This window comes from Halictus rubicundus, chromosome 14 (genome assembly GCF_050948215.1).
Source record: "Halictus rubicundus isolate RS-2024b chromosome 14, iyHalRubi1_principal, whole genome shotgun sequence".
NCBI classification, from domain to species: Eukaryota; Metazoa; Arthropoda; class Insecta; order Hymenoptera; family Halictidae; genus Halictus; species Halictus rubicundus.
In genome coordinates, this window is record NC_135162.1 from 12,225,244 (window position 1) to 12,249,425 (window position 24,182).

Consider the following 24,182-nt stretch of genomic DNA (forward strand, 5'->3'; position numbering starts at 1 on the left):
TGCTCTCAGCAGAAAAAAACAGTCCCTTTAATCTGCCACCGATGAATGTTTTGATGGGAAAACGCAGATAGTACGAACAAGAGGTATCTATTCAATTTTCATACACAGCTATTTTGTCCCTTTGTCGACAACTTATTCAAAACAAAGTATTAAAAATTCCTAAATGCTTGTTTTATTGATGTATATTAAAGGTATAAGAAGCATCTTGTGGTTGTCGTTTACAATTTATATTCATTCGCTATCGTGCTCATCCTCTTTTAACTGCCGAAAGATACTATATTTTATAGAAATTAAAGTTTAAGTAAGTGATATTCCATTATCGAAAATTCCACAGAGGACTTTTTCGTTTTCTACATGTTGAGTTTTTCTCGTACATTGATTTCAGCTCCCCGTGCCCCACATTTATTCCCGTTTAGAAGTATTTCGAATAAAATTCATTGCCATTATATTTGGCATTTTTTCACAAAACTGATACCGATTTGATTAAGAATCATCGAACAATGCACGGTGCACTGCTCCTAAACTCGGTTGTACGTAACTTGAACTAACGCTCCTTCTGGATCTGGAAACGTGCGCGCAAAATAGAAATGATTCTACAGAAATATTTTACACGTGCGAAATGACATATACTCACTCTGTAATAGATCTAACAGCAGGTCCTGTTGGATTATTTTTTGGTCGTGGATTCACTAAGAGACATTTCATAGGATGTCCGTCTAACTGCCTATTGTGATAAGTTTCAACAGCTTTAGTGGCATCCTTTAACGTCTTATAAATCACCTCTGCGGTGCCTGGTCGTACTAATCTCGATACTAATAATTCTCCTACATCTTCGAATAATTCCTGAAATAAAAAATGTTAATCTTTTTTATTTGATTTACTTAAACCAGTGTCCACGTTCGCTTTTCACGAATCGTTGATCCAATAGTAATACCTTAATATCTTCTTGAGTAACGTTCGCTTGTAAATTTGACACTACAATTCTATAACCAGTAGACTGTGACGATGAACTAGAAGAAGTTTTGGGTCTAGATAAAACGCCCATAGTACGTGGTTTACTTGGGACTGAATCCAGTCTCGATTTTACCCCCATGTCTCTGTGACTTCTTGAATCGTAATACTTTGACTCCATTGGCTCTTCCGCTAATATGGTACTATATAATAGCGTTAATGATTAGATATCGTACAAAGAACATTTAGCAAAATGGACAAGTTATGTGTACAAGCAAAAACATGTACCGTGATTTTGTGCCAAAACTCCAATCATCTTTGTATGTCGGGGAAACAGGTTTTGTCTGAAATTAGTCGGTAGAAATGTAGCTGTTAACATTTCACAGCTGGTTCTGCTAAATTTTCTATCAAAATATTTACCATCGAAGAGCGCGCGATAACTTTATAATCTCTTACTCTATCTCGTTCCCGGTCAACCTCAGGCTTTCTAGAGGGTACAATTCTTGAAACGCTATTGCTCGCTGGTTTTACCCATGTATACGGAGACGCAGGGTTAATACTGAATGCAGGAGGTGGAGGAGGCGGTGTAGGTGCATACTCGTTATTCACGGTTCTTCGTAAAGGTGCTGCTTCCATTAAATAGTCTAAAAGATGCAAACTCGTTATACGATTCCATCGGTTACGAATCAAACTGTTAGAAACATGGTTTTTATACCATCATTGTAATCTATGCTCATGTCACCGATGTAATGAGGCTCCGCGAGAGGAGGCGGTCTGTAACCGACTGCCCTCGTTGGCGGAGGCATGTAATTGTTTGGAATATTCGGCGGCATGGGATGCGACATGATTGGAGGCATTTTATTAGTTGATAACGATAACCTTCCATTACGACCTGTCTTTCGAGAAATTCCTGGCAACTGTGTTTCTACTTTTTTCAATTGTGACGCGCGGATTTTGTCCAACTTTAATCTAGCGTCGCTTTGTTTTGCAATTTCTGCGAGTTTGTCTCTCGCATCTGTTAGCTTCTCCCGATTCTTTTGTATAATCTTAAACCGTGCATCTGTAATTACTTGCGTACCCTGTCCCCTTACAGAACCGTTAGCACGCGCACCCCTATTGATCCTCCTTCGAATACTGTATAAAAAATTACAAAATAACGTAATTATATATTTATGTAATTAATCCTACTTCATTTTTCACTATTACTTTGAAAAGTAAGTCGAATTCTTCTTTAAGGTTATAGAGAAATCGATAACACACAAGCCACAACGATGTAAATTTACTATTAATTTTTGAAAATTGCCTTACCTTCCGCTTTTGCTCCTCATTCCTGACGACTTCGACTTCTTAATTATATCATCTAAACTTAGGCCCACATCAGCCATACCGTAATAATTCGACTATCCGAAACAGACGCGAACCATAAGTCGAAAATTACAAACTACACTCCATATTCGTAAAGGAGGATTCTCATGTTACGGCACACGTCGTCTACCGTCTACCGCCTAATTACCCTCGGCCTACTTACAGGCTCGGGATGCCCGCTCGGAAAGGGTTCTGTCCATGCTAAAAATCTTAGTAGGGGGCAGCACTGTGTCGGGAACACCGAAACTCCGGGCGTGAGCACCCTCATACTCTCATATCCTCTCTGCCGCTCGCTGCGCTATCGATTTGGCGCCAGGATCGCCAGGATCACGATTGTTCGTGTGTTTACAATTGGGAGCTTGTACACGTTCATTGCGTTGTGCATCATTTAATAACAACGATACTTCTACGAGATACATAAGTTCAAGGCACGTGTAAAATTGTTAATTTCCGTTTCTACATACTCCATCGAGAAATAACAGAGGCAGATCCCGTTTGTTTACAGAAATTTAAGTTCTTTAACACGAATGAAACAGTAATGTCACCACTGAACAAGAGGAAATCTCTTTTATCGTTGAAAACTGGTAGCGATATAACAAAAAGAAAAATTCCAGCCATGTATAACACGGACATAGCAGCTTCCATAAGAGAAAACACTATAAGGGATAGCTTGCTGTTGAAAAATCCAGTAGTAATACTGCAAAGACTTCCTAACATTCTTACTCGCGAATCACAGAAAATATTCAATACGATTGTTGATAATAACTCGTTGAAGATATTGGAATCTAGCTCTACGAGAGTCAGGTTAAATAATAAAAAAAATGTTATGTCACCATCCAACCTATCTTTAAAGTTCTCAACACCCAGAACTAAGCAGCAGCGCTGGAAAGGAAATAGTACACCTTATGATCTTATCGAGCCTGAAACACCAACTTTACAAAGACAACTACGCAAAAGACAAAACAAAAAGGATAACAGAACTAATTCAAATGTGAAAGAAACGAGGAAGACCATTGGAGTTCATATTAAAACGGATTCCTCGGATTTGAATCGTACGCGTACACGTATACCTGTACTACAAACTTTTCACTGCCTGAGAAAAAAAGTGACCGAGGAATCCAACGATCGAATGGTTGCGATAAAAGAGAACAAAAATTTTAAGTGTACTACGTTATCTCCATCTCGAAGAAAGTCCATGAATTCTATGAACATTAAATCTCATACTCCATCGGCTAGATTACGTGGCAAATCGAAAATTAATACAACTCCATTAAATGCTACTGTTAAGAAACTAGGTAATCTTCGTTGAATTCTAAACAACAAATATGCACAAATATTTTTTAGCACTTTATAGACTATACTGAATAAATTTACAAAAAAAAAAAAAAAAAAAAAGAAAACAAATAATGTTTTCATTTTCAGATTTGAAAAATTCTGCAACGAAAAAACTTCCAAATTTTGCTGAACTTCACAAAAAATTATTTGCCAAATCCGAATCTGTTGTAGATGCACGGAAACGATTGGAAGAAAGACATAGAGCATTGAGTAAATAAAAATATAAGATAGTTTCTGTCGCACAGTACTTTGTATAGTACAACAAATGTTTAACCGATATTTTAATCGTATTTTTAGCGACAACGGGGATCAACAATTTACCAATATCCAATCTTATTACAAAAATCAATTCGTTACCATGCAATTCAAAGAAAAACCAATTTCGACTTAAGGTGAGAATGAAGGATGCTACAAATTGTATTCTAAAAAAACAACCGATTGTAAACCCAATAAGGTAATATTCCAGAAACGATCGAAATTCTAAAGCTATAAAAATCTAAAGACGCGCTAATATTTCTTGTTCGTTGTTCCAGTTCCAGAAGCAAATGTCAACAACAAAATAGAGAATTTCTAAAAGGTGTAAGAACAAATCGACGTTTCGAACTACAAATGAAATCTAGAAATATGAATCTTTAATAGAGAACGTTTGGATGATGATCGTCGGTGCGGTGGTGGTGGTGGTGTGGCGAGGCGTGTTATGGTATGCAACCAAAGAAATAGACATATTTCACGTTGGCATTATAAAAACTAAAAATATTGACAGATGACCAGTTGCGCGCGGTACCTCTTGGATTGGTCGCCCGTATGCAAGCCCCGTTTCTCTACCAAATTTCTGGTCGAATAATATATACATGTGCAAAAGGCCGTTCAGCCTTTTTGCTGCGCCCAGACGATATTGAAACGCGATGACGAGATAAAATCGGTACACATAACTTCTATTCCGAGTAACAGTTATCAATAAAACGAGTTTTCTATTAGAGTTGTTTTTTAATTATGTGCACATACATATGTACGTATATGTACATATAATAATATATACACGTATAGAACTAGATTACCTTGAAGGACGTTAATTCTGTATCTATTGTAGTAGAAAACAAGAGAAGAAGATATTATCTTGTTTGAATTTACAAAGCGTTCGAAAACGTTGAATTCGGTAGACCATCCGAATGAAAATGACCGTTTCTCTTCAGTTTGTTCAATTTAATCGATTCATGTAATTATATTAACGTAATTTTCTTTATTCCTTGATCTTCTGTTCGATCCAGCCAATTCACATTCCCATATTTGCGGAGGATTAATTTCGTCGTCCGTTTGCTGAACGATTCAATTAACTAGGTCTACTCCGTCAATGATGGATCAATTGACAAATTATAAGACCCCTGGGGTGATGGAGAGTAATCGATGTTGCAGAAGACTGAACGAAAGCTATTATACCAATCGATTCACCGATACCTATTACACATATATTTATTTCGTAATAAATTCTAGGAACGTTCAACGTTTGTTCGCAATTTATTTTTCCTTGATCTTATCTTCGAATTCGACACTTTTCTCTCATAACGAAACGGAAAGAAAGTTAGCTTTCGTTGATCCGAAGCTATTATATTGTACATACGCTACCGCTGATAGGGAAGTATGGACACTTGAAAATTAAGAGAAAAAAAAAAAGAAATTAAAACAGAAATTGCTCAGCAGAAAATAATTTTATTTCTGATCAGTTTTTCGTTTCATAAGTATAACATTAACGACTACGCGTAAATAATGAAATAAGATTTAAATATTAAATCAATTGTAAAGTGTCCGTTTTGTAAAAAACAGGTCCATAAACGGGACACTTGGATGGGTCTATATTTCCAGATTTATCTTTTCTTTCGATGCACTGATCTCGTTTCGTTTTTATTTTTCACGGTTATTTTACGCATGTAGAGTGACACTCGGATGCAACAAGAGGTGACAACAAGTCTGGTTCAAATTAAAATCCGCACAGCCGTTGTGCGTGTCGTTCGTTCGATACGAATCAGTTCGAGGAATCAATGGGAACCGCGATCGGTTGCCTCGGCTGTCTGCCGCTACAGTATTGCATATGCAGCAAATAAGGGAGAGAGAGAGAAGGTATCCAGTGATGATCGTTTCCGACCGATAAGTTCGGTCTTGGAACGAAAACAAAGTCAACAACATTTTCTATGTAACAGGCAAGTCGTAAAAAGCTGCGATATTTTCATAATATATATATAATCATCGCAATCTCAAACTAACACAACAGAAATGTGCAAAACGTATTTTTAAAAAGGTTCGCGATACAGAAACTGATCAATTAAAATTCTAAGAATAAAGACAACAACCTTTTCAAAATACTTTCTTCGCGATTCGGACCAATCATAGTAGTATGTTGAAAATTTCTTTTACACGTTGTTCGGTTTCGATTGTAAGAAGATTGCAAAAGAGGCTCTTTGAATATTAGCGCGGGCTACTGTATTCATGATACGAACTGCATGTGTTCAGTACGTACATATGTAAATACATGCATACTTTTCCGGTAAACTTGGTGCAGCACAGTATACCGGGGGCGTTATCGAGGATAGTTTCGATGATCCGTTTTCCGTTCCCCGAGTTTGGTTGTGCGAAGAGCCCAACGCGGCGACGCTTCTTTCAAATTGACGGCGTCCCGTGTCGCGCGTCGCATCGCCGCGGCCACACAACGCGTTCGGTTCCCGTGGGCATCAGACGTTTGCGAAAGTCGGCCGGATCATCCTACGATCGGCTTTCGATCAGTGATCCTCGGCGAACGTTTTCATCGGCGGTGTAGCGGTCGTTGTCTTTTTTTCTTCTTCCGTCTCTCCGTCCTTCCCTTTTTCGTCTACTTTGAACGCTAGTGAGAACGGTGCGCGTTGCGTGGTTAAAAAGAAAAAAAAACAGGGTGTTTTTACAAACCTGGAAAGACTTTGACTTTGACGATTTACGAAGCAACCAACGGGTGTCGGCATTTTCCGTTACAAACTAATAGCAAAGATTCGTGTAGACCGAAGAATGCGTGAAACTCTTTTCACGTCCTAACCATGCTAACGCTCGCTTCCTTTTCTTCGATCACTTACACACACACACACAAACGGGAGAGAAGAGAGAGAGTTTCTGTGTGTCGGATGACTCCAGTTATTAGGGTCAGGGCCTCGATAACGCGAATGATCTATTAATTACTTCGAATCACGATCACGATCGCTTGAACGGTATCGCTACACACATGCTTACCATCGTTTCTAAAAGATCTCATGGACCCTACGATCCTGGCCAGGAGCAAATCGCGAAATACAAGCATGAAAAGAGAGGATCGAAAGTCGTACAGCAAATTCGATAGATTTGATTGCGATATTGCAAAGGTGAAGAGCGAAAACTGCCGTTTCGGTTGCAACGGCCTGCTCTCACGATCGAATCACAGATCACAGCGGATTGTTAACACGGCTGGACGGATCAACGTGGCAGTGACAACGCGCGGACTACATACACCGCTTCCGGATCCGGATCGCCGCGTTACGTTGCGCTGCGTTGTTCGTTGTTCCGTTTACAACAACATTTCATCTTACTGGGATTAGATTTTGTTTATCGTGCGCGCGAGTCAAACACCGAACCGCGCTGGAAATATTCATAGCTCGTAGGATAGGATAGGATAGGATAGGATAGGATCGGCGCAGCGACCCGCGCGAATCAATCCGCTTTGGCGACGATTAAACGCGCTCCTACAGGCGGATACGTTTCCAGTAAGCGAGCTGCAGATAATCGAAAGAGGATTCAGTCGCGGATGAACCGCGGGATGATCGAGTCGGGTGGTTGGAGTTGGAACGAACCGGGCGGCTTTTATCGAGAAAGGAGGATCATTTCAGCACTCGGAACGGCTTCTTAGCCGTGACTCGAGAAACGCGGCGCGCTTCGAGAAACTGCGCGTGTTCCGTATAATTGGTGAAATTTAAGCTGCTGTTGGCGGCTCTATCTGAAAATTCGCTAAATTAATGGATAAAGAAATTCACAGACGACAGAGACGGGTTGGTGTAGTTCAAAGTTCAAAGTGTCGATTTCCTCGATTTCGAGTGGACTATTGTGTGTCGATCGATGGATCGTGTACGGTGCCAGGTGTCTGAAAAGATGATCATTTTTGCGGGCAATTGAAAATTCGGAGAATCTGTGTAGCAGTGCTCGAAAGAAAGCAAAGTTCGATCGAATCAAATCTACAGTTGTTCTGAAAGTTAACGGTTCAACGACTCTAAGAATGTTCGCATAGTGCCAGGTGGTTTGAAACAAACGTAAAAACAGACATCTTCTCTAGACGAGAAGACGCGGTAGTTTTGTAATTGGATCACACTCGGCGCGATAAACAAACCGATATCGATACGATCGGGTTGATCGATCATCGCCGAGAGATGGTCGAGTAGAGCACTTGGCTAGCGCGGTGCGGTGCGGTGCGCTGATTTTTTCTATAGACATGTTGAATGTTAGGGTGTTAGGGTTTCTGGCAAAACCCAACTAATTCGATTTCTGAATTTCCAGTTCGAAGATTGCGATCCGGACAATCGCGAACTGTTCCGTCGCGACGGTTCCCGCGTGCTGTCACGTGCTGATCCGACGGTGAAGGCTCGGGTCCATAATAAACCCCATACTGCCGCGGCAATCTTCTATTAATATGTCCCCGAGGAGAAGAATTTCTATTCGTCGACTGGAGAAGACGATTTTTCGCGGAGGCGTTCCGGTCGATGCGATCTATTTTCGAGGCCTCGTATCGATTCAGCCGAGGCTTCCTCGGGCTGGCCAGATTGTTTAGCAACACTCGAGACGAGCCTTTTCGTGTTTCGACGTTCGTCCGGTTGCTCCCGGACTCGGCAGCTATCGTTGAGTTACGGATGGACCACGGCCAGAGACAAGTTGATCTCCGCAAACGTTTGTCCGGCAGAACAGATAGAATCTACGACGAGACGAGACGAGACGAGTCTAATCGATCTATCGGCGCATCCATGTTCCGATCGGACCGATGCGGACCGGTATAGAACGCTACGAGCACGAAATGAAGGTCGTCGAACATAGTTGGAGCAATCATCGCGACCAGACACCGGCCAATAAATTCCTCCCTAAGCGGATCCGTTAAGGAAGGAGAGCGAGCGCGCGTCTAAAACGCGCAAAGCAGCCGACTGTTAAACTTCGAAACAGGGGTGCACCGAGTTCTGCGGAATACGCAAAAGTCGAATCGCAGCTAGAGTCTCGGTCTTGTTCGCGAGAAGCTGGTCGACGAACCAGGGGAGAACGCGCGGTCGTCTCGTCTAATCCTCGAGGAGGATTTTCCCTGTTAACGAGTATCCGGAGAAGCAGCAAGGTAAGATGATCTCGAGAGGTCTGAACGAGTCCGGAGATGATCTCGGGGGAGCGATTCGCTCGTCCGTGCAATACGATCCAACGAGGGAAGACTTACCGATCCCTGGCACGAGATTCGAGAATCACACGACGAGCCCGATCGCCGCGTTCCTGCAACAGGAGGACTCGTCGACGAGACGCGATCCGCTCTACATCGTGTTGCCGATCACGGTGATTTACGGGGTGATCTTTTTCACCGGGCTAATCGGGAACGTGTCGACCTGCGTCGTGATCGCGCGTAACAAGTCGATGCACACCGCCACCAATTACTACTTATTCAGCCTGGCCATCTCTGATTTACTGCTGCTGCTGTCGGGCCTGCCGCAGGAAATCTACTACATATGGTCCCGTTTCCCGTACGTGTTCGGCGAAGCCTTCTGCATTATTCAGGGATTCGCCGCGGAGACGTCCGCGAACGCCACCGTGCTGACCATCACCGCGTTCACCGTCGAAAGGTTCGTAAACGACTTTGAATTACTGGCCGGAACAGGAGCGCGTTTCAACCCTCCAACGAACCCTCGCGCGACCAAGACTAATGGTAGTCGCTGACGCGGACCTCGAGAATCGCTTGCGCCCGCGCCCGCGCCCGCGTCCGCGTCCGCGTCCCCATCCCCGTCGGGTGCCAAAGCTACATACATACATAAAAAATCTCTTTTTGCCAGCGGTCCCTTTTAATATGTAGCATGTACGTAGAAATCGAGTTTGCGGGACCATCGAACGATATACGCTACTTGTGTTGGATCCATCAACATTCTTGTCGGATAGCAAAACGTTGTTTCGGCATTTAGCTGCGCAATAGAACCAAACAGATTTCGACCTCCGATAAGTATAGACCGAGAAACGTTCTCGTCTAAAAGCATCGAGGTTCCTGGTTGCGTGGTTATGGTTACGGTTACGCGCGTCGCGTCGCGTCGCGTCGCGTCGTCCCCTTGTCACGCGTGGGTCTCCGTGCCGCCGTGCCGCCACGCCGACCCACAACTGTCGGAAGTAACCCTTCTCGAAAGACGCGAATCGAATGCGCGCGGAAAATCTTTTTTTCGAACGTGAGAGAATGTTCGGGCACCTATTTCTAATCTCATCTGGGAATAGATCGATGCGAAGCAAAGGGAAAATTAGCAGCTGGAGTCTGTAATATACGTGGGCAGAATTTACGACGCTGTCTCCTGTTCACAGAATTACGACTAATATTCTTTTACATGGAATCCTAATACTTCGTTCGTATCGCAGTTTTTTTCTTTCTTTCTCTTTTTCTCTTCCTTTGTGTGTGACAGTTTTAGAGCGGCCAAGCTATTAGTCACCTCGAAATCCACATGCATAGATCATTCTTCTCTGGATGTAATCATCGCTGACTTCCGAATTTTTCTTGTAGCGATATTTCATTCTTTCTATGAATAGTAATTCGATAGCTATCCTCTTCCGAGTCTATTAATACGATTCCAATACCATTCGTGAGACGACTCGCTTATTATCGTCGTCGTCGCATCCTAGAGTGTATGCCGCGACGCGTAAAATCTAAACCAACGTTCGACGTAGAATCTCGAATTTACAATCGTTGGTAATCGTTTTCAAAATGATACGTCGTCCCGGACAAAAGAAATTCTCAACACGAGTTCTCTTCCTTCAGGTATGTCGCGATCTGTCATCCTATCGTCTCTCACACGATGTCAAAGTTGTCCCGGGCGGTGAAATTTGTCATCGTGATTTGGGTGTTGGCGCTCTGCCTGGCCGTGCCGCAAGCGATCCAGTTCGGAATCGTTTACGAGTACAGCAACGGATCGGCTATCTTGGACACCGCTAGATGCTCCGTCAAGACGATCCTGATCGAGCACGCCTTCCAAGTATCGACCATGCTCTTTTTCGTCGTCCCCATGACAATCATCACGGTTTTATACATCTTGATCGGCATCCAACTGAGAAGATCGAGACGGCTGACTGGAACCGTCAAGAGGAACCATTTATCGACGGGATCGACGCACTGTGACGGTGGCAAAGGGAAGAGCGCCGCGCAAAGAAACGTAATTCATATGTTGGGTAAGTAGACATTTCTTTCTCAAGTACTTGTTAGTTTGTACTTGTCGCCAAGTTCTATATCCGAAGGTCATCAACCTTCAAAGAAAGGACCGTGAACTGTCTCTGGTGAATACGTATGGCGCACGAACCATATGCGGGAGAAGCAGCTTGAATTTATCAATTCCACAGATTTTCCAGCATCGTTTAGCATTTGAAAGACAAATGAAACGCTTTGATCGACGTTCGAACGACTGAAATTCTATTTACCATACGCATACGTGTCAATGTCGGAAGCAGTTGTGCACGTATGCGCCGCATATCGAGAAAAGAGCGCGACTAATATTCTTTCCGTGGAAAATATCTTTTCTCCGAGGAACCGTCATTTTCGATTCTGATTCTTCGAATCACCTCGAGCATCGTTTTCGAAACCGGTTCTTTCACGCCCGCAATTAACGGCCACGCAATCGGCTGCCTCAACTAGAAAAACGAAAAGACATTCGACACTCCCCGAGATAACCAGGCCGAGATGTTTGACTTGTTGTTTGGCCAACTGGGAAAATATCGACGACGATGGGCGCGAAGACAGAGAGACAGAGAGACTTAATCCATCCAACACGAAGGCGTTTTTATTTTACGACGCCATAGAAATAGCTTTCGACGACGATCAATTTTTCGGCGGACAATTGTTTTATGAACTCGGGCCGTTTTTCGGTGTTGGACAGAAAATTCGTTGCTCCAACTGCTCCAACTGGTACTGGTATGATGTAACCGGTGTAATCCACTTGCCCGGGTTTCTCACGAATACGATCGAATCCGATCGAATCCGATCGAATCGAAAAGGCGACTCGCGCCATCATTTCGTTCCATGCGTTTCATACGTTCCATACGATCGGGGATCGTTTCTAGTTCGAACTGAACCAAATCAAAACGAAGCGAGGCGAAACGAATCGAAGCGTTTGACGGCAGCAAGATGAATCTTCTACTTTTATCGTTTTATCGTCTACAGAGATAAACTAGAAGAAAGTACGTACAGGGAAGTGGAGCAGGATTACATATTTGACTGACTGTTAGCGTTAACCGAACGATGCGGTAACCATTTTCGAGAGATATTGTTAGATTTGTATTTTTGTATGGACTCTAGAACGTAATTTCCCAACGTGGGCGATGCCGCCTACTACGCCACTACCGGTAATCACCCGTAGGCAGTCTAGGCATCGATAGACGCCGAGGAGATTTCGACGGCACAGCGAATACAACCATGTTTCGGCCATGAGCAAAAATCAAAAATTCCAAATACGTAGCAACTGAAAAAAGGTGTTGTGTCGAAAATTTTGATTTTCCATGGGTGAAAAGCGGTTTCGTCCAGCAACGGAAAGGTTTTTCGTGTCGCGGAGAGAATCAAGATTGCGTTCTCCGGAAGGGCTGAGAACGTTCTGAAAGACCGGAGAAATTGATTCTTGTAACATCGAATACGTGGACGTTGATTTTCTATGGGGTTTTCATTTCCTTCTGTCACCAATGGGTCGACGATTGGGACAGTCTATTCGTTTTTCTCGTAGCACAAGCTCGGTGCGACATGCTACGTGCCACGTGCTAGGTGCGACGCGCGACATCGCGTCGCCGTCATCTTAAAAACCGGTTTAATGCCGGTGTTGATGCCTCGCCTCGTGGTACTCCAAGTCCTGAACCTGAACATCGAAGAAGAAGAAGAAGAAGAAGAAGAAGGACCGCCAAAGAAGGGATCATCGAGCATTCGACGTTCTTTTCACGGTTCATTTCCCTCGGCGCGAGGTCGCGAACACCATCCGTATGGAAATGCCGTTTCTTAACGACACCATCAGCACTTTCGGTTAAATCGGCCGCAACAGTCTCTTTTGACAGTCTTTTCCGCACATTATGTGAAATTGACTTGAGTAATTTTATTATTTCTACGTCGAGAATAATATAATACAACGTTTTTCCGTGCCTCTTTAGATCTATAGACATTACAAGCTATAAACTTCGCCTCGAATCATGCTAATCTATTTAGGTTTATGGTCGGTCGTGATATAGAGCCTCGTAAAATGAACTTGATGGAATTTAACGAAAGAGTTTTATACGTTACAGTAGAAAACGTGTTTCTTCGTTTGAAGCGCCGAAGAATTAGAGTCTTTGAATTGTTGGTAACTGTAGCGATAGCACGATATGTATCAATTTGTCTATTCGACAAGTTGATACTCACGATAAAACGCGCGCATTAATTGTCATCTATTGTTTCCCCGACGTCATCGATGTATGTAGAATACGTTGGCCCTGCTTCGACTCTACTTGCAAATTGTCGAACAGCCTGGAGAGAACTCGACGATTCCTAACGAAAGCGTCCCTTTTGCGAATCATCTGCAAAGCGAAAACCACCTCGTTTATAGTTCTGAATTTACGAGGCGGGACACGTGCAATCGATAAACGCGTGTTGTGCTACGTAAAAATCAGATCTGGGAATTGTGCAACTCACCAACTTCGCAAGTCCTACAGAAACAAGAAATAAGATAGTCTGGCCTTCGAGAACTAGAATATGCGAAAGCGTCAAGACTGAGAGAGAGAGAGAGAGAGAGAGAGAGAGAGAGAGAGAGAGAGAGATTTACCAGTCTGTATCCGGTGTTAAGAGTATAAATATCTGCGAGTCCGAAAATCCATTAAGATTCAGTCTTATCCACAAACTACGAACAAAGCGTTGCAACCCTACTAAAAAGATACACGTACGATTTACGAGCGATAGCAGCATCAACCGTAAAGCATCAGCTGCTAAGATATTTTAATGGTTGAACCGCATGCACCACCTACGATACACATAGATTATAGATCGACGATCAACGTTTGCATAAGCGGATCGATCAAGAAATAGACCGCATTGGCATGCGCGCGCGGTTCCGTGTAAAAGTATGTGTATGTAGAAATCGCGGCTGCCAAAATACAGCCGTAAATAGATACCGCTTCAGAATTCATGGCTATCCAGGACCAGACAGAATCTAAAGGATCCAGCAAGATCGTCCTTGAACCGGAGTTTCATTTAAAACGTGGCTTCAAACTTCACGTCGACGTACCTACTGTGTTCAATTGCACAAGTACCGTTGGTATTGATCGTACGTGCATACTATATTCATCTATGTAGATTATTTTTTATTGTAAAATCATCGGTCCCTGAAATTGTGGACAACCACGTGGACAAAGATAATTGTGTGATCCGGCTGTCAGAAAGAAAATAAAGGGCCAAAAAGCATCGGGATTTCTCCGATAATATCGGCCCTCGAATTTACGACTGCATTGGGGTCACTTATCTTGATCCCTGATAGCTGTTTCCCCATTCAAGAGAGATAATCGCCGGTAAAAATTGCTCGCGTCATACCGAGCGTATGTATCCACATACAATATGCAGGTGCCTCACCCCGCCGCGCCGCTCCGGATAGATTTTCACGTGTCGTATGTCGTCCGGAATAAAATGTAAAATACTGCTACAAAATGAAATCTCGGTGATACGGCGCGCGGCGTGGCATGCCATGCCGTTTCTTCGCAGTGAGCAATGTGCTATGCGCAACGTGCACCAGAATTCAGTCCGTTCAATGTGTTGCAGCTGCACGCGACTGTATAAATCGTTCCCTGTCAAATCTTTACCGAGAAAATAAACAAAGTCGCGTGCGTGTTCCTGATTTTCGTCTTGTATTGTCATGAAGAATCATCCCTTCGATTTTCTCCCACCTGTTGCTGAATACTCTCTCTCTCTCTCTCTCTCTCTCTCTCTCTCTCTCTCTCTCTCTCTCTCTCTCTCTCTCTCTCTCTCTCTCTCTCTCTCTCTCTCTCTCTCCTCTGTTTGTACCACCTAAATAATTATACTATCTACTTGTTTCGATTTGTTTTCTTCCTGATCTCGTTCCGTCACCATTTCTCGAATACATGATGCATAGGAATAGATTTTCAAAGAATTTTTATACACCGCACCCTCGCGTCGTTACCCTACCCTCTGTACTCTATCTACCTATATAATACTATACTCTATGTATACTCTATAAAGTGTATGCACCATATGCTCGAGCACGCTATGGAAGCAACACACTTTATCTACAATCTTGGATAAAGCAGCTTCAAAGGGAATATTTTCAATGGTATCCTCCAATATTGGAGCCGGTTCGTAATAAACGACCACGTTGACGTAAAAATATTTATTCAGCGACTCGACTCGCATGAATATTTTTTGGTTGATTGATATTCAGATATTCGTCCAACACGATAGGATACGAAGGAGGAAGATCTTCGGTACGGTTACTGGTCCGTTACCGGCTGAATTGGTGGGATAGTTCGAGGCAAAGGATGAATGGCTCGAAGGGAACACCATTCGTCTAAAACTTTTATTCTTTATCGTTGCAGTTGCGGTAGTTGTGGCGTTTTTCATATGCTGGGCACCATTCCATGCCCAGAGACTGTTGGCCGTCTATGCGCAAAACACCAAGGCTGAACCGGAAGACGCCTTAGTAATAGTTTACACCATCCTCACGTACGTCTCCGGGGTATTTTACTACCTCTCCACTACGGTGAATCCCGTTCTGTACAACATCATGTCCAACAAATTCAGAGAAGCTTTCAAGGTAAGTTTTCAACGAGGAATATCGTCTCGAAGAAACGTTCTATGTATGTATGTATGTATGTATGTATGTATGTATGTATGTATGTATATATGTACCGGGCAATTGAATATCTGGAAGAGGCGCGCGTAATATTATTTTTCCAGTGATTCGGTTGTATTCGCGCTTGTAATTCTAATGCGTTTATCAAGTTGAACGAACCGAAGGTTGCTTTCAGTCGATGCTGTCCAACCATTGCGGCCGTAAATCGGTGCCTAGACAGCCAACGTATAGCAGCCTCTCGAGGTACCCGAGATCTATCGTTAGACAGGCGGAAGATCGTCAGAATTCCCAGTCGATATCAGTCAGTGACGACAACCAAAAGATGACGAGCATCGGATGGTCAACGATCTGCACCGAACTGAACAGCTTGCCGGCTACGAACGAACAGGAGAATCAACCACCCGTCTTTTGATCGTCTCGATCGCCAAGAGCGACAACGAGGCTAACAACAACGTCGACGAGTGCTTTTCTTAACGGCCTTCGAGGACTGCTAACTTTGGTAACAGTTTCCTACAGTTTCCTAATGTTCTTTTGAAAAAAGAACATTTTGCCATAAATACGAATCTACAGTCAGCTATTCCAGTTTGCAGGGTCCCGACAACGAGGCCGAATTCGCCGGCACAGAATTCGTATCCTCTTGTTGCGAGCGTTGTGATTGACGATTGATCGCTGACAAGAAAAACAAAATCATTCGAAGAACATGTACTCGTATTTATTTTTGTACATGCATCGTACACAACTCCACTTTCCCTGTTCGTTTATCCAATCAAGCGAACAAATCCAAGCGTAACGTTTGTATCGTTATGATCTATGACCTACAATATCATGTAGAAGACGTGTGCGAGTGTCGTGCGAAAAACTAATTAAAGAACATCGATGATACATTATACATTTGATTTCGGGTGATCTGTGTCGAGTGCCTGTAATAAAGCCAGAAAGATCCATTTTTCTTTCATTTTCATAGTAGAGTTTTCGGTCGCTTAGCAAGGTAAGCCTTGATGTTGGGCAACGCTTTAACTTTCTCCACCAACTTCTGCAGTTCGGGATGGTTCTTGTTCACCTCTGAGCCTGCGATAGTAGAGAGTAGGTCGGTGCTCGCGGTCCAGTGGAGGTCTGCCCAGCTCAACTGAAACGGAAACGGTAATTTTGACCATTTTTCAGCCAGGACAATGTCGTCGAACGCGTACTGGTCGCCTAAAAATCTAAAAATCTAAAACTCTAAAACTCTAAAAGTCTAGATCGTACTCGCGCAAATCTGTAGCAAGGTACTTAATTACCTTTCCACCAACCAAGTATCCACCATTTTTCTTAACTTGTTCATTCAACTTGTCGAGGTAGACGGGAAGTTTTTGGAAGGCAACTTCTTTGAGCTTCGCTTTGAAACCCTCATCTTCTTGCCAATGGTATTGCGATAATGCTATGAAAATTAATCGATTGAAAATAAACACAAGAATGACAATGTTCGCAGAAATGATAATTTTTCGGTATTTATCACTATTTTCTCAACACTCTAATCATATAGGAGAAGTACATATATACCGACAAGTAGGCGTGATACAGTCACGTACATACCTGTTCTCAGATCGTCGATGGTATCGATAGTGGCGTCGATTTGTAAAGCCTCGTACTCATCCGCACCGTAGAGATTGTTTTGCTTGGCGATGAAACGGCCGATTGCCTTCGACTGATGGAAAAGCTTTCCGTCAATTTCCAAGACGGGCAGCTGGCCCATTGGCATTTCTGCAAAATGTCCCTATTAATATTCTACATACGTATGTATATCTACATATACTATACGTACGTATTGTCACGTCGCGTCGGTCGCGCATAGATAACAATATTCTTTGATCAGGTGTAGAAATTCGAAATTAATTGTTATTCCGATATATTCGAATAAACCGAATTTGATTATTTTCTTCTGACTTGTAGGATGTAAAATGGTTAAAGTAGCAAAACTTGTGACTTCCCAGTTTCGGATCATTAGCCAAGTTACAATAATTCAATTTTGGCACAATTGTGGAGTCAATGTCTACACTATGGGCAACTATGTATCTTTATGCTCGCTATATTTTCTGAACCGATCGCAGTACATTTATGTACTTTTCAATCTTCGTTATAACATACTCTCTACCTTTTTCTATTCGTTTCACATACATATGTATGTATACTTACGGGTTTTTAGTTTGGACCATTCCTCAAACTCGATCCTGTTGTCTTCGAACTGAATACCGCTTTGATGTAATAAAAATCTGATCGGCTCGCCAAGGCCGGTAACGTTGAAGTATGTCAACTTGTAGGTCGGCATTATCTACATTCAAACGTAACCAAATGAACACCTTTATTTCTTCCGTTACCTCCCTAATTGAACGAGCAATTACGGTTGTATCGCAACTATGCGAAAAATTGAGAACAAACTCTGTGCGATTTCACATGGAATGTTTCGCATGCAGGTATATGTAAATACAATATTATAAATACCGAAGGAAGGAAGGAAGGAAGGAAGGAAAGAAGGCTGAGACCGGTTACCGATTGCCGGGTGCATCAGCTATGATATTGTTGCACGCGCAACGAGAGGATGAGAAACGCGCCTGTTTGAACGATTGACACGACTTTAATCAGTTATGTAACTGGCTATAACGCGACACTCTGGAATATTCTGCAAGATACGCGCCTATTATTTCCGAATAAAAATTTCGTTTATTAATCAATTGCATGGTATTCGTCGCGAGAAACAACAGTGTTCGAATCATAATCAATCGGGAAACAAAGACCTGTTATTGTACGACTGTATTATACATAGTTTCCAAACATTGCTGATGCCATTTGCTGATTTTCGGAAAAATTCACAGAATAACAGGCTAGGATCCTATTTCCAATGGTATAACCGAAAGTTTCGAGTATCCAAATATCTTGAGAAACCGAATGGTACCAGTCGGCACGTTTCTTTCTGACAGCTATGTATGTTGTCGGACTGGGCGTACTCCGTTTCAACAGCAAGTGTCGGAAGAAAATTGATCACGATCCTTTCATTCTCGCTAGATCGAACAATCGAACACGGATTGAAATTCTTTTCTAAGGAAAATGTCAAGCAAGATATCAAGAATAAAACTACGAAACTGTCGTACATTCCATTCAAATTTCTACTTTACGAAATTTTCAAGATTTTTAGAGTAGTTGCGTTTGCTACGATGTATGTATACACATGTTATATATATATACTTACGTCGATTTCAGCTTTCAGCGGAGAATTCTGACGGAGATTGTTTCTGATTCGACGACTTCTCGCGCGTTACTGGCTCTGCGCTCTCCAGTCACCCGCTATTCATTATATTTCTTGCGCCACTCTCAATGTGTCATGATAATGACTTGCACTAACCGGCTGATTAGATTCATTTCAAGTTATTCGAAAACCTGTCTTTTCATAATCACAATGAATATGATGATGATACATGTTATTTAACGATATGGTGCAATGCCCTAGAAATATCACACATTTGTAACATTTGAACCTTTCGAACAACAAGATTAAGATTAAGATTTATACAAACATTCCCAAGGGATGAAAGATTCAGGACGTATGTATATATATATATATATATATACGTCCATGTCCATGACACGCCCAAGCTTCCGTAGTAGACTCTATAGAAAAATTATCAAAAGAATGAAATCTATTAATACAATACGATCTTATTGAGAATCCCTGATGTAATTCTAAAAGATTTCTTTTATATGTCACAAGGCATGACTTGCCATCTGATAGGGTAGGTATATGTATATATGAAATTCGTAAAAAATCTTTTTTGAAACGTATTGCACAATTGTATTGACACTATACTATTATGTATATCGTTATCGTATGCTTGTCACTATAGAAAAACATTTAATCGATAGAAGAAGTACAATATCTACAAACGGATAATCGCTGTATCGTGTTTACAAAGTCGATAAGCAAGACCACAAAACTGTGCAGTCATTCGTTCATATGCTGACATATATATATATATATATATATATATATATATATTTAAGTAAATACGATTAGCTAGATATAACGACGAGTATTACGTGATTTTGTGCAAAAAGTCTCTTATAGTATTCGATTCATTTCAATTATGTACCGCCGTTCTATATTCGAATCGATCGATACGCGAATAGCAAGTATATTGCATGATGATTTTATGGAAAACATTTCTGATAAGATTCACTTATTTATTTCAATAACGCTTCTGTTAGATAGCTTGTCGACGAGCCTCGACACAATAATAATCGCGGATTAATTATTTATTTATCCTAGTAATTATATACAACATTTAATCCAATAAAATGCTCTATTCGAATCAGGTAGTCGCATCTAACGATAGGTTTCAAGTTTAATATACACTCTACTTTGTTCAAATTTATCAAATTATACAATCAAATAGTTTATGCACATCTAATATTTTGGAGAAAACTAATTCAAAACGCGCCATCTGCAAACGAATATTATTTTCCAAGACTTCGATGCGTGATTGCACGTATCGAGGTTTATTAGTACGGCAAGTATACATATACATATACGTCCTTTGTATTCGCGGTTATTCAACGATTCGTATTCAACGATTACCGTAATATTCCAATTTTCGTTTTTCTTTCTATAACAACGAAAACATTTTTCATACAGCGGTTAAATGAAGACGAGTTGGTCTATTTGTCGCTCAGTTTCTGCAATAGCGATCGGAGAATGAGTCTTTGTTCTATTGTATCGTCACTGTTGCTGATCACACGCCATGTACGATGTTTGATGTTTGTATGCCGAGAATGATTTACACGGTGCTACGAAGGCGACGCATCGCTATACGCGCATATGTATATATGTGTACCTACATATGTGTGTATATGTGTATAATTAATTTTACGACAAATGGGAAATAATTTATATTCTTGTCCCATAAACGTTATGTAGATCCGGAGACGAACAAGTGTATTCGTTTAAACGTTATTCAACGTTGCACGATTGTATAATCTTTGGTTTGTAATCGCGTCCATCTAAAAGGTGTATCTTTCGTCTATTAAAACTAGAAAATCGACGCGGAACATTTCGACGCATGAGGTAAAGGAATTGGCAATACAATTTTATAATAAACGACTGTTTATTTGAATACAAAAGTATATAATACAGTTATAAGTCTGCAAGTCTGTTCGAATATCTCTATTTGCACAGTTATACGTATATACCTCTATAATATCCATCGATGATACATTGTTATAGGTATAGCAACATGTAGAATCGTCGAAACTTGAGACAAACTATCTTCGACATCTTGCTCGGCGAAGAAGGGGGAGCTTGTTGATCAACGAGAGAGTAAAAATGTGCACCGTTTACACATTCCATTCGGACTGTGGGCGTTTCTCGACCCAACTCTTAATTGCAGGCACGTTAAGGACCTTCTCTTCGAGTTGCTTCAAATTCTCGTAGTTCTCAGTAATGTCGGACTTCATCATGAAGTTGAGATACTCGAGAAGACTGACAAATGTTATGTCAGCCCAGGTCAGAGCACCTCCGACAAAGTAGCCGCCATTCTTCTTCACTCGAGCATCCAAACGTTCCAAATAGTATGGTACCTGCTCTTTGGCGTTTTTCAGTTTTTCAGCCTTGGCAACTTCGTTAGTTTCGTAAGCGAATGCCGCAATTTCTGAAAAAGAAAATCATTGGTCATGAAAAATATTGACAAATAAACGAAACGGATAGAGTTTTAAAAGAATGGTAATCTAAAATCGACGCTTACTTGCACGAACGTCATGAATAGTGTCGACGACCACGTCGATTTCAAGGGCCTCCCAATCGTCCTTTCCAGCAAGACCAAACTGTTTTGCCAGATATCGAGAAATAGCTACGGATTGGTTAACTTTTTTGCCGTCGATTTCAAGAACAGGAACTTGACCAAACGGCATTTCTAAAAGTATAAAAAAATGAAAAATTTGAATACACAACTATTCGTAATATTTGGATAATTTTAAGCGAATAGTAGAATTCGATTTGGAAAAGAAAAATGAAAAATTTGGCACAAGAATTGAAATTTATTTCACTTGTTAGACTTAAGGCTTGGCTTATGGCTTATCGTTACCAGGCTTAATCTTGGGCCAATCCTTCTTATCGAAACGGTAGTCCTCGAATTCAGCTCCTCCATAGCTAAGTAAAAATCGAATTGGTTCGCCTAAAGCCGTTACCGGGAAGTAGGTGAGTTTATAAGTTGGCATCTTTCTGTAATGGAAAAAATTGAATGTACAACTAACATTTATTACTCTATACCTACCTCATTATAAATATTGTGGTAGTATTTATAATTCACATTCGTTGGTAAACATTTAGAAACACATAATACTTTGAAGCAACATTAAATGATTGTGCCTACATATAGCTTATTGTAGTCAACAATAATTATAAGTGTACATTCCCAGCATTTTTTTCTTTTTTTCATTCGCTAGCTATACAGTAATATGGTGCTATTATTACGCAAAATGTCTGAACAGCAGACATTTATCCTTGCATTTAACATTCGAAATATAAATCTTATACGAAATATTCGAATTTCCAGAATGATCTTTCTCACAAACCGTGATGTTTGGATAGCCGGTTCAAACGAGAAGCTGAATTATGGAAAGTAGATTCCTACTGGTAGGTAGATATGTACTTTATATATATGTAGGTGCAATCGGCGTGCAAATAATAAAAAGTGAGAGAAAAAGATTCGGAATAAGAATTATTTAGTCATAAAGCATGCGAAATCGATCAGGAACGACAGACGAAACGAAAGATGAACACTTACATTTATTCTCTTAGAGGAGTCGAAACGTGTAACAGTCAAACACTGGCTCTGACCAACAAGAACACAAATAGTAAATGAATCAGTGGCGACCAGTGGCGGCTCGTATCAGTATGTAGCTAAAATTAGTGGGGGTGCTGTTCCAGAAAATTTCAGCTTCCTATGTGCGCATGCGCACAACAGTCAAACACCACGCCGCTGGAACTGTGAAGCGCACAGTTCCATAGAAATATTTTTCTATCTTTTTATTATACTAAATGTTATCGATAATATCAAATGGAGATAGGGGGTGCTGTGCAGTTCCGCAGTGCCTGTACACGAGCCGCCATGAGGCCTATACCGCCTATTTATACACGTTCGTTGCTATGAGGTCGTAACTCATTGGACGACATGGCGCGCCGCGGCAGTTCGATCAATTAATATAAAGTTAGAATCATTTCAGAATTCCTGTATTTTTAATTATGACGTAGGTATATAGAATGATAATACCTACTCAAGTGTTTTACAGATAAAGTTTCCCCGTGCTTCGTGTATCTTCAAAAATAACAGAAACGTTCAAGGTGGTATCTTAATTACATGTAGCAGAGAGGATATTCTCTCTGGTAATACGATTACAGTTTGCATGGTTTATTGTAATAAATCAGTATACATATATAGAATAAACATTTGTATGCGTCAAACATCCTTTATACAATGGTTATTCGACGATAAAATGCTAAATTCTTTGAAATTGTCCTTTCAACTCCATCCGTGCACTGTGTGCACGGCACGCCCGTCCGCCGCCGTAATATCTACATACATACATACATACATACATACATACATACATGCGCGCTCGCCGGAAGGTTAAATGTTTAATTCTATATGGGCGCCCTCTATCGTAGCAATTGAAAGTGTAGAAATTCCAGATTGACTAGCGAGCCATTAAAATCGTCGCTGGATGGTAGCATTTGATAAAAATCTGCAGCCAACAGGCTCCGTTTCCAACAAGTATTCGCGGTTAGTTGCGGAAACAGATGAGTGGACCAGGCTTTCTCGAAGGCTACGCTCCCTTGACCATTGATCAGGTCGCGAGCGCGACTCGCTCTCCGTTGCTCTCCGTGACGGTCCAAGTTCTCACAAGTTCTCGAGCCGAGCCACCTCAGCCTCAGGCTCAGGCCCGTACCTTCCCCTTAACCGCGCGTGGCGCATTACGGCGACTCTCTTATCAATGGATTTCCACATTATCCACGAGGTACTTGCTATGTGCCAAGCCTCGAGTAGACCAATCGCGGCCGTGTTGCACCAATAACGTTGCGCCAATTTAACGTCATTTTGCTTACTGGGAAGCAACTTGGATTGCAATTTTTCTTTCGCATAAAGATCCGCAGTCTACTCATAACCTTATCGTATCGACCTTGTATAGTACTACCATCCCGGCATTAAAGTCTCTATACATATCAAAACACTTTCTTCCCCTTTTATCGTTATATCATCTTTTATACATGTTTTCTAATTTTTTCTATTATTCTTCCCTTAGATATTTCTTAAAAGTACAATAAAATCGACTTTTGAGAGGCCTTCGTGAAAAGAAAATTTTCCTTTATAAGATGCATTTTTACCGATTTATTGAATACCGAATTTAATAGAAAAACTGTTTTCAGTGGTATCTCAGAGACGTCGTTCC

General features: G+C 41.4%; 4 protein-coding genes across 6 annotated transcripts; 2 read left to right on the top strand and 2 right to left on the bottom strand.

Moving 5' to 3' along the window:
• Positions 1-164: 164 nt before the first annotated feature.
• On the bottom strand, positions 165-2,423 carry LOC143360984 (uncharacterized). The gene is made up of 7 exons (XM_076800216.1): positions 2,260-2,423; positions 1,667-2,085; positions 1,372-1,595; positions 1,240-1,295; positions 935-1,154; positions 635-843; positions 165-562 (listed from the first exon to the last, which is right to left on the bottom strand). Exons 1-7 carry the CDS (start codon positions 2,334-2,336, stop codon positions 484-486), a joined length of 1,284 nt encoding a protein of 427 aa, XP_076656331.1. The 5' UTR covers positions 2,337-2,423; the 3' UTR covers positions 165-483.
• Positions 2,424-2,661: 238 nt separating this feature from the next.
• LOC143360866 (uncharacterized) lies at positions 2,662-5,152 on the top strand. Of its 2 annotated transcripts, XR_013083360.1 has the most exons (5): positions 2,662-3,611; positions 3,739-3,861; positions 3,949-4,105; positions 4,185-4,351; positions 4,415-5,152. XR_013083360.1 is itself a non-coding variant. In XM_076800019.1 (4 exons), the coding sequence occupies exons 1-4, from the start codon at positions 2,855-2,857 to the stop codon at positions 4,285-4,287; spliced, it is 1,140 nt and encodes a 379-aa protein (XP_076656134.1). In that variant the 5' UTR covers positions 2,662-2,854; the 3' UTR covers positions 4,288-5,152. The 2 variants fall into 2 exon arrangements, 1 of the variants encoding a protein (XP_076656134.1); XM_076800019.1 differs by having other exon boundaries at positions 4,185-5,152.
• A 3,683-nt stretch (positions 5,153-8,835) lies between these two features.
• LOC143360864 (pyrokinin-1 receptor) lies at positions 8,836-16,740 on the top strand. Of its 2 annotated transcripts, none has more exons than XM_076800017.1 (5): positions 8,836-9,500; positions 10,670-11,076; positions 15,454-15,671; positions 15,886-16,209; positions 16,294-16,740. In XM_076800017.1, the coding sequence occupies exons 1-4, from the start codon at positions 9,013-9,015 to the stop codon at positions 16,120-16,122; spliced, it is 1,350 nt and encodes a 449-aa protein (XP_076656132.1). In that variant the 5' UTR covers positions 8,836-9,012; the 3' UTR covers positions 16,123-16,209; positions 16,294-16,740. The 2 variants fall into 2 exon arrangements, with proteins under 2 accessions (XP_076656132.1, XP_076656133.1); XM_076800018.1 differs by having other exon boundaries at positions 16,281-16,299.
• Positions 16,401-22,649, bottom strand: LOC143361011 (uncharacterized). The gene is made up of 9 exons (XM_076800251.1): positions 22,520-22,649; positions 21,818-21,954; positions 21,479-21,646; positions 21,076-21,385; positions 18,934-18,976; positions 17,883-18,018; positions 17,283-17,450; positions 16,988-17,127; positions 16,401-16,836 (listed from the first exon to the last, which is right to left on the bottom strand). The coding sequence occupies exons 2-9, from the start codon at positions 21,948-21,950 to the stop codon at positions 16,669-16,671; spliced, it is 1,266 nt and encodes a 421-aa protein (XP_076656366.1). The 5' UTR covers positions 21,951-21,954; positions 22,520-22,649; the 3' UTR covers positions 16,401-16,668.
• Positions 22,650-24,182: the final 1,533 nt, after the last annotated feature.

What these genes read in the sequence shown, in the direction of transcription:
- LOC143360984 (XM_076800216.1), bottom strand. Translation starts at nt 2,336, where the DNA reads ATGGCTGATGTGGGCCTAAGTTTAGATGATATAATTAAGAAGTCGAAG. An exon ending in GAGCATAGATTACAATGATG is followed by an intron (nt 1,596 to 1,666) that starts GTATAAAAACCA and finishes TGCATCTTTTAG; the next exon opens with ACTATTTAATGGAAGCAGCA. An exon ending in AGTTTTGGCACAAAATCACG is followed by an intron (nt 1,155 to 1,239) that starts GTACATGTTTTT and finishes GCTATTATATAG; the next exon opens with TACCATATTAGCGGAAGAGC.
- LOC143360866 (XM_076800019.1), top strand. Translation starts at nt 2,855, where the DNA reads ATGTCACCACTGAACAAGAGGAAATCTCTTTTATCGTTGAAAACTGGT. An exon ending in TGCTACTGTTAAGAAACTAG is followed by an intron (nt 3,612 to 3,738) that starts GTAATCTTCGTT and finishes TTTCATTTTCAG; the next exon opens with ATTTGAAAAATTCTGCAACG. An exon ending in AGAAAGACATAGAGCATTGA is followed by an intron (nt 3,862 to 3,948) that starts GTAAATAAAAAT and finishes TCGTATTTTTAG; the next exon opens with CGACAACGGGGATCAACAAT.
- LOC143360864 (XM_076800017.1), top strand. Translation starts at nt 9,013, where the DNA reads ATGATCTCGAGAGGTCTGAACGAGTCCGGAGATGATCTCGGGGGAGCG. An exon ending in ACCGCGTTCACCGTCGAAAG is followed by an intron (nt 9,501 to 10,669) that starts GTTCGTAAACGA and finishes CTCTTCCTTCAG; the next exon opens with GTATGTCGCGATCTGTCATC. An exon ending in AATTCAGAGAAGCTTTCAAG is followed by an intron (nt 15,672 to 15,885) that starts GTAAGTTTTCAA and finishes GGTTGCTTTCAG; the next exon opens with TCGATGCTGTCCAACCATTG.
- LOC143361011 (XM_076800251.1), bottom strand. Translation starts at nt 21,950, where the DNA reads ATGCCAACTTATAAACTCACCTACTTCCCGGTAACGGCTTTAGGCGAA. An exon ending in CCACAGTCCGAATGGAATGT is followed by an intron (nt 18,977 to 21,075) that starts GTAAACGGTGCA and finishes TCGTCGAATCAG; the next exon opens with AAACAATCTCCGTCAGAATT. An exon ending in ATGGTCCAAACTAAAAACCC is followed by an intron (nt 17,451 to 17,882) that starts GTAAGTATACAT and finishes GACATTTTGCAG; the next exon opens with AAATGCCAATGGGCCAGCTG.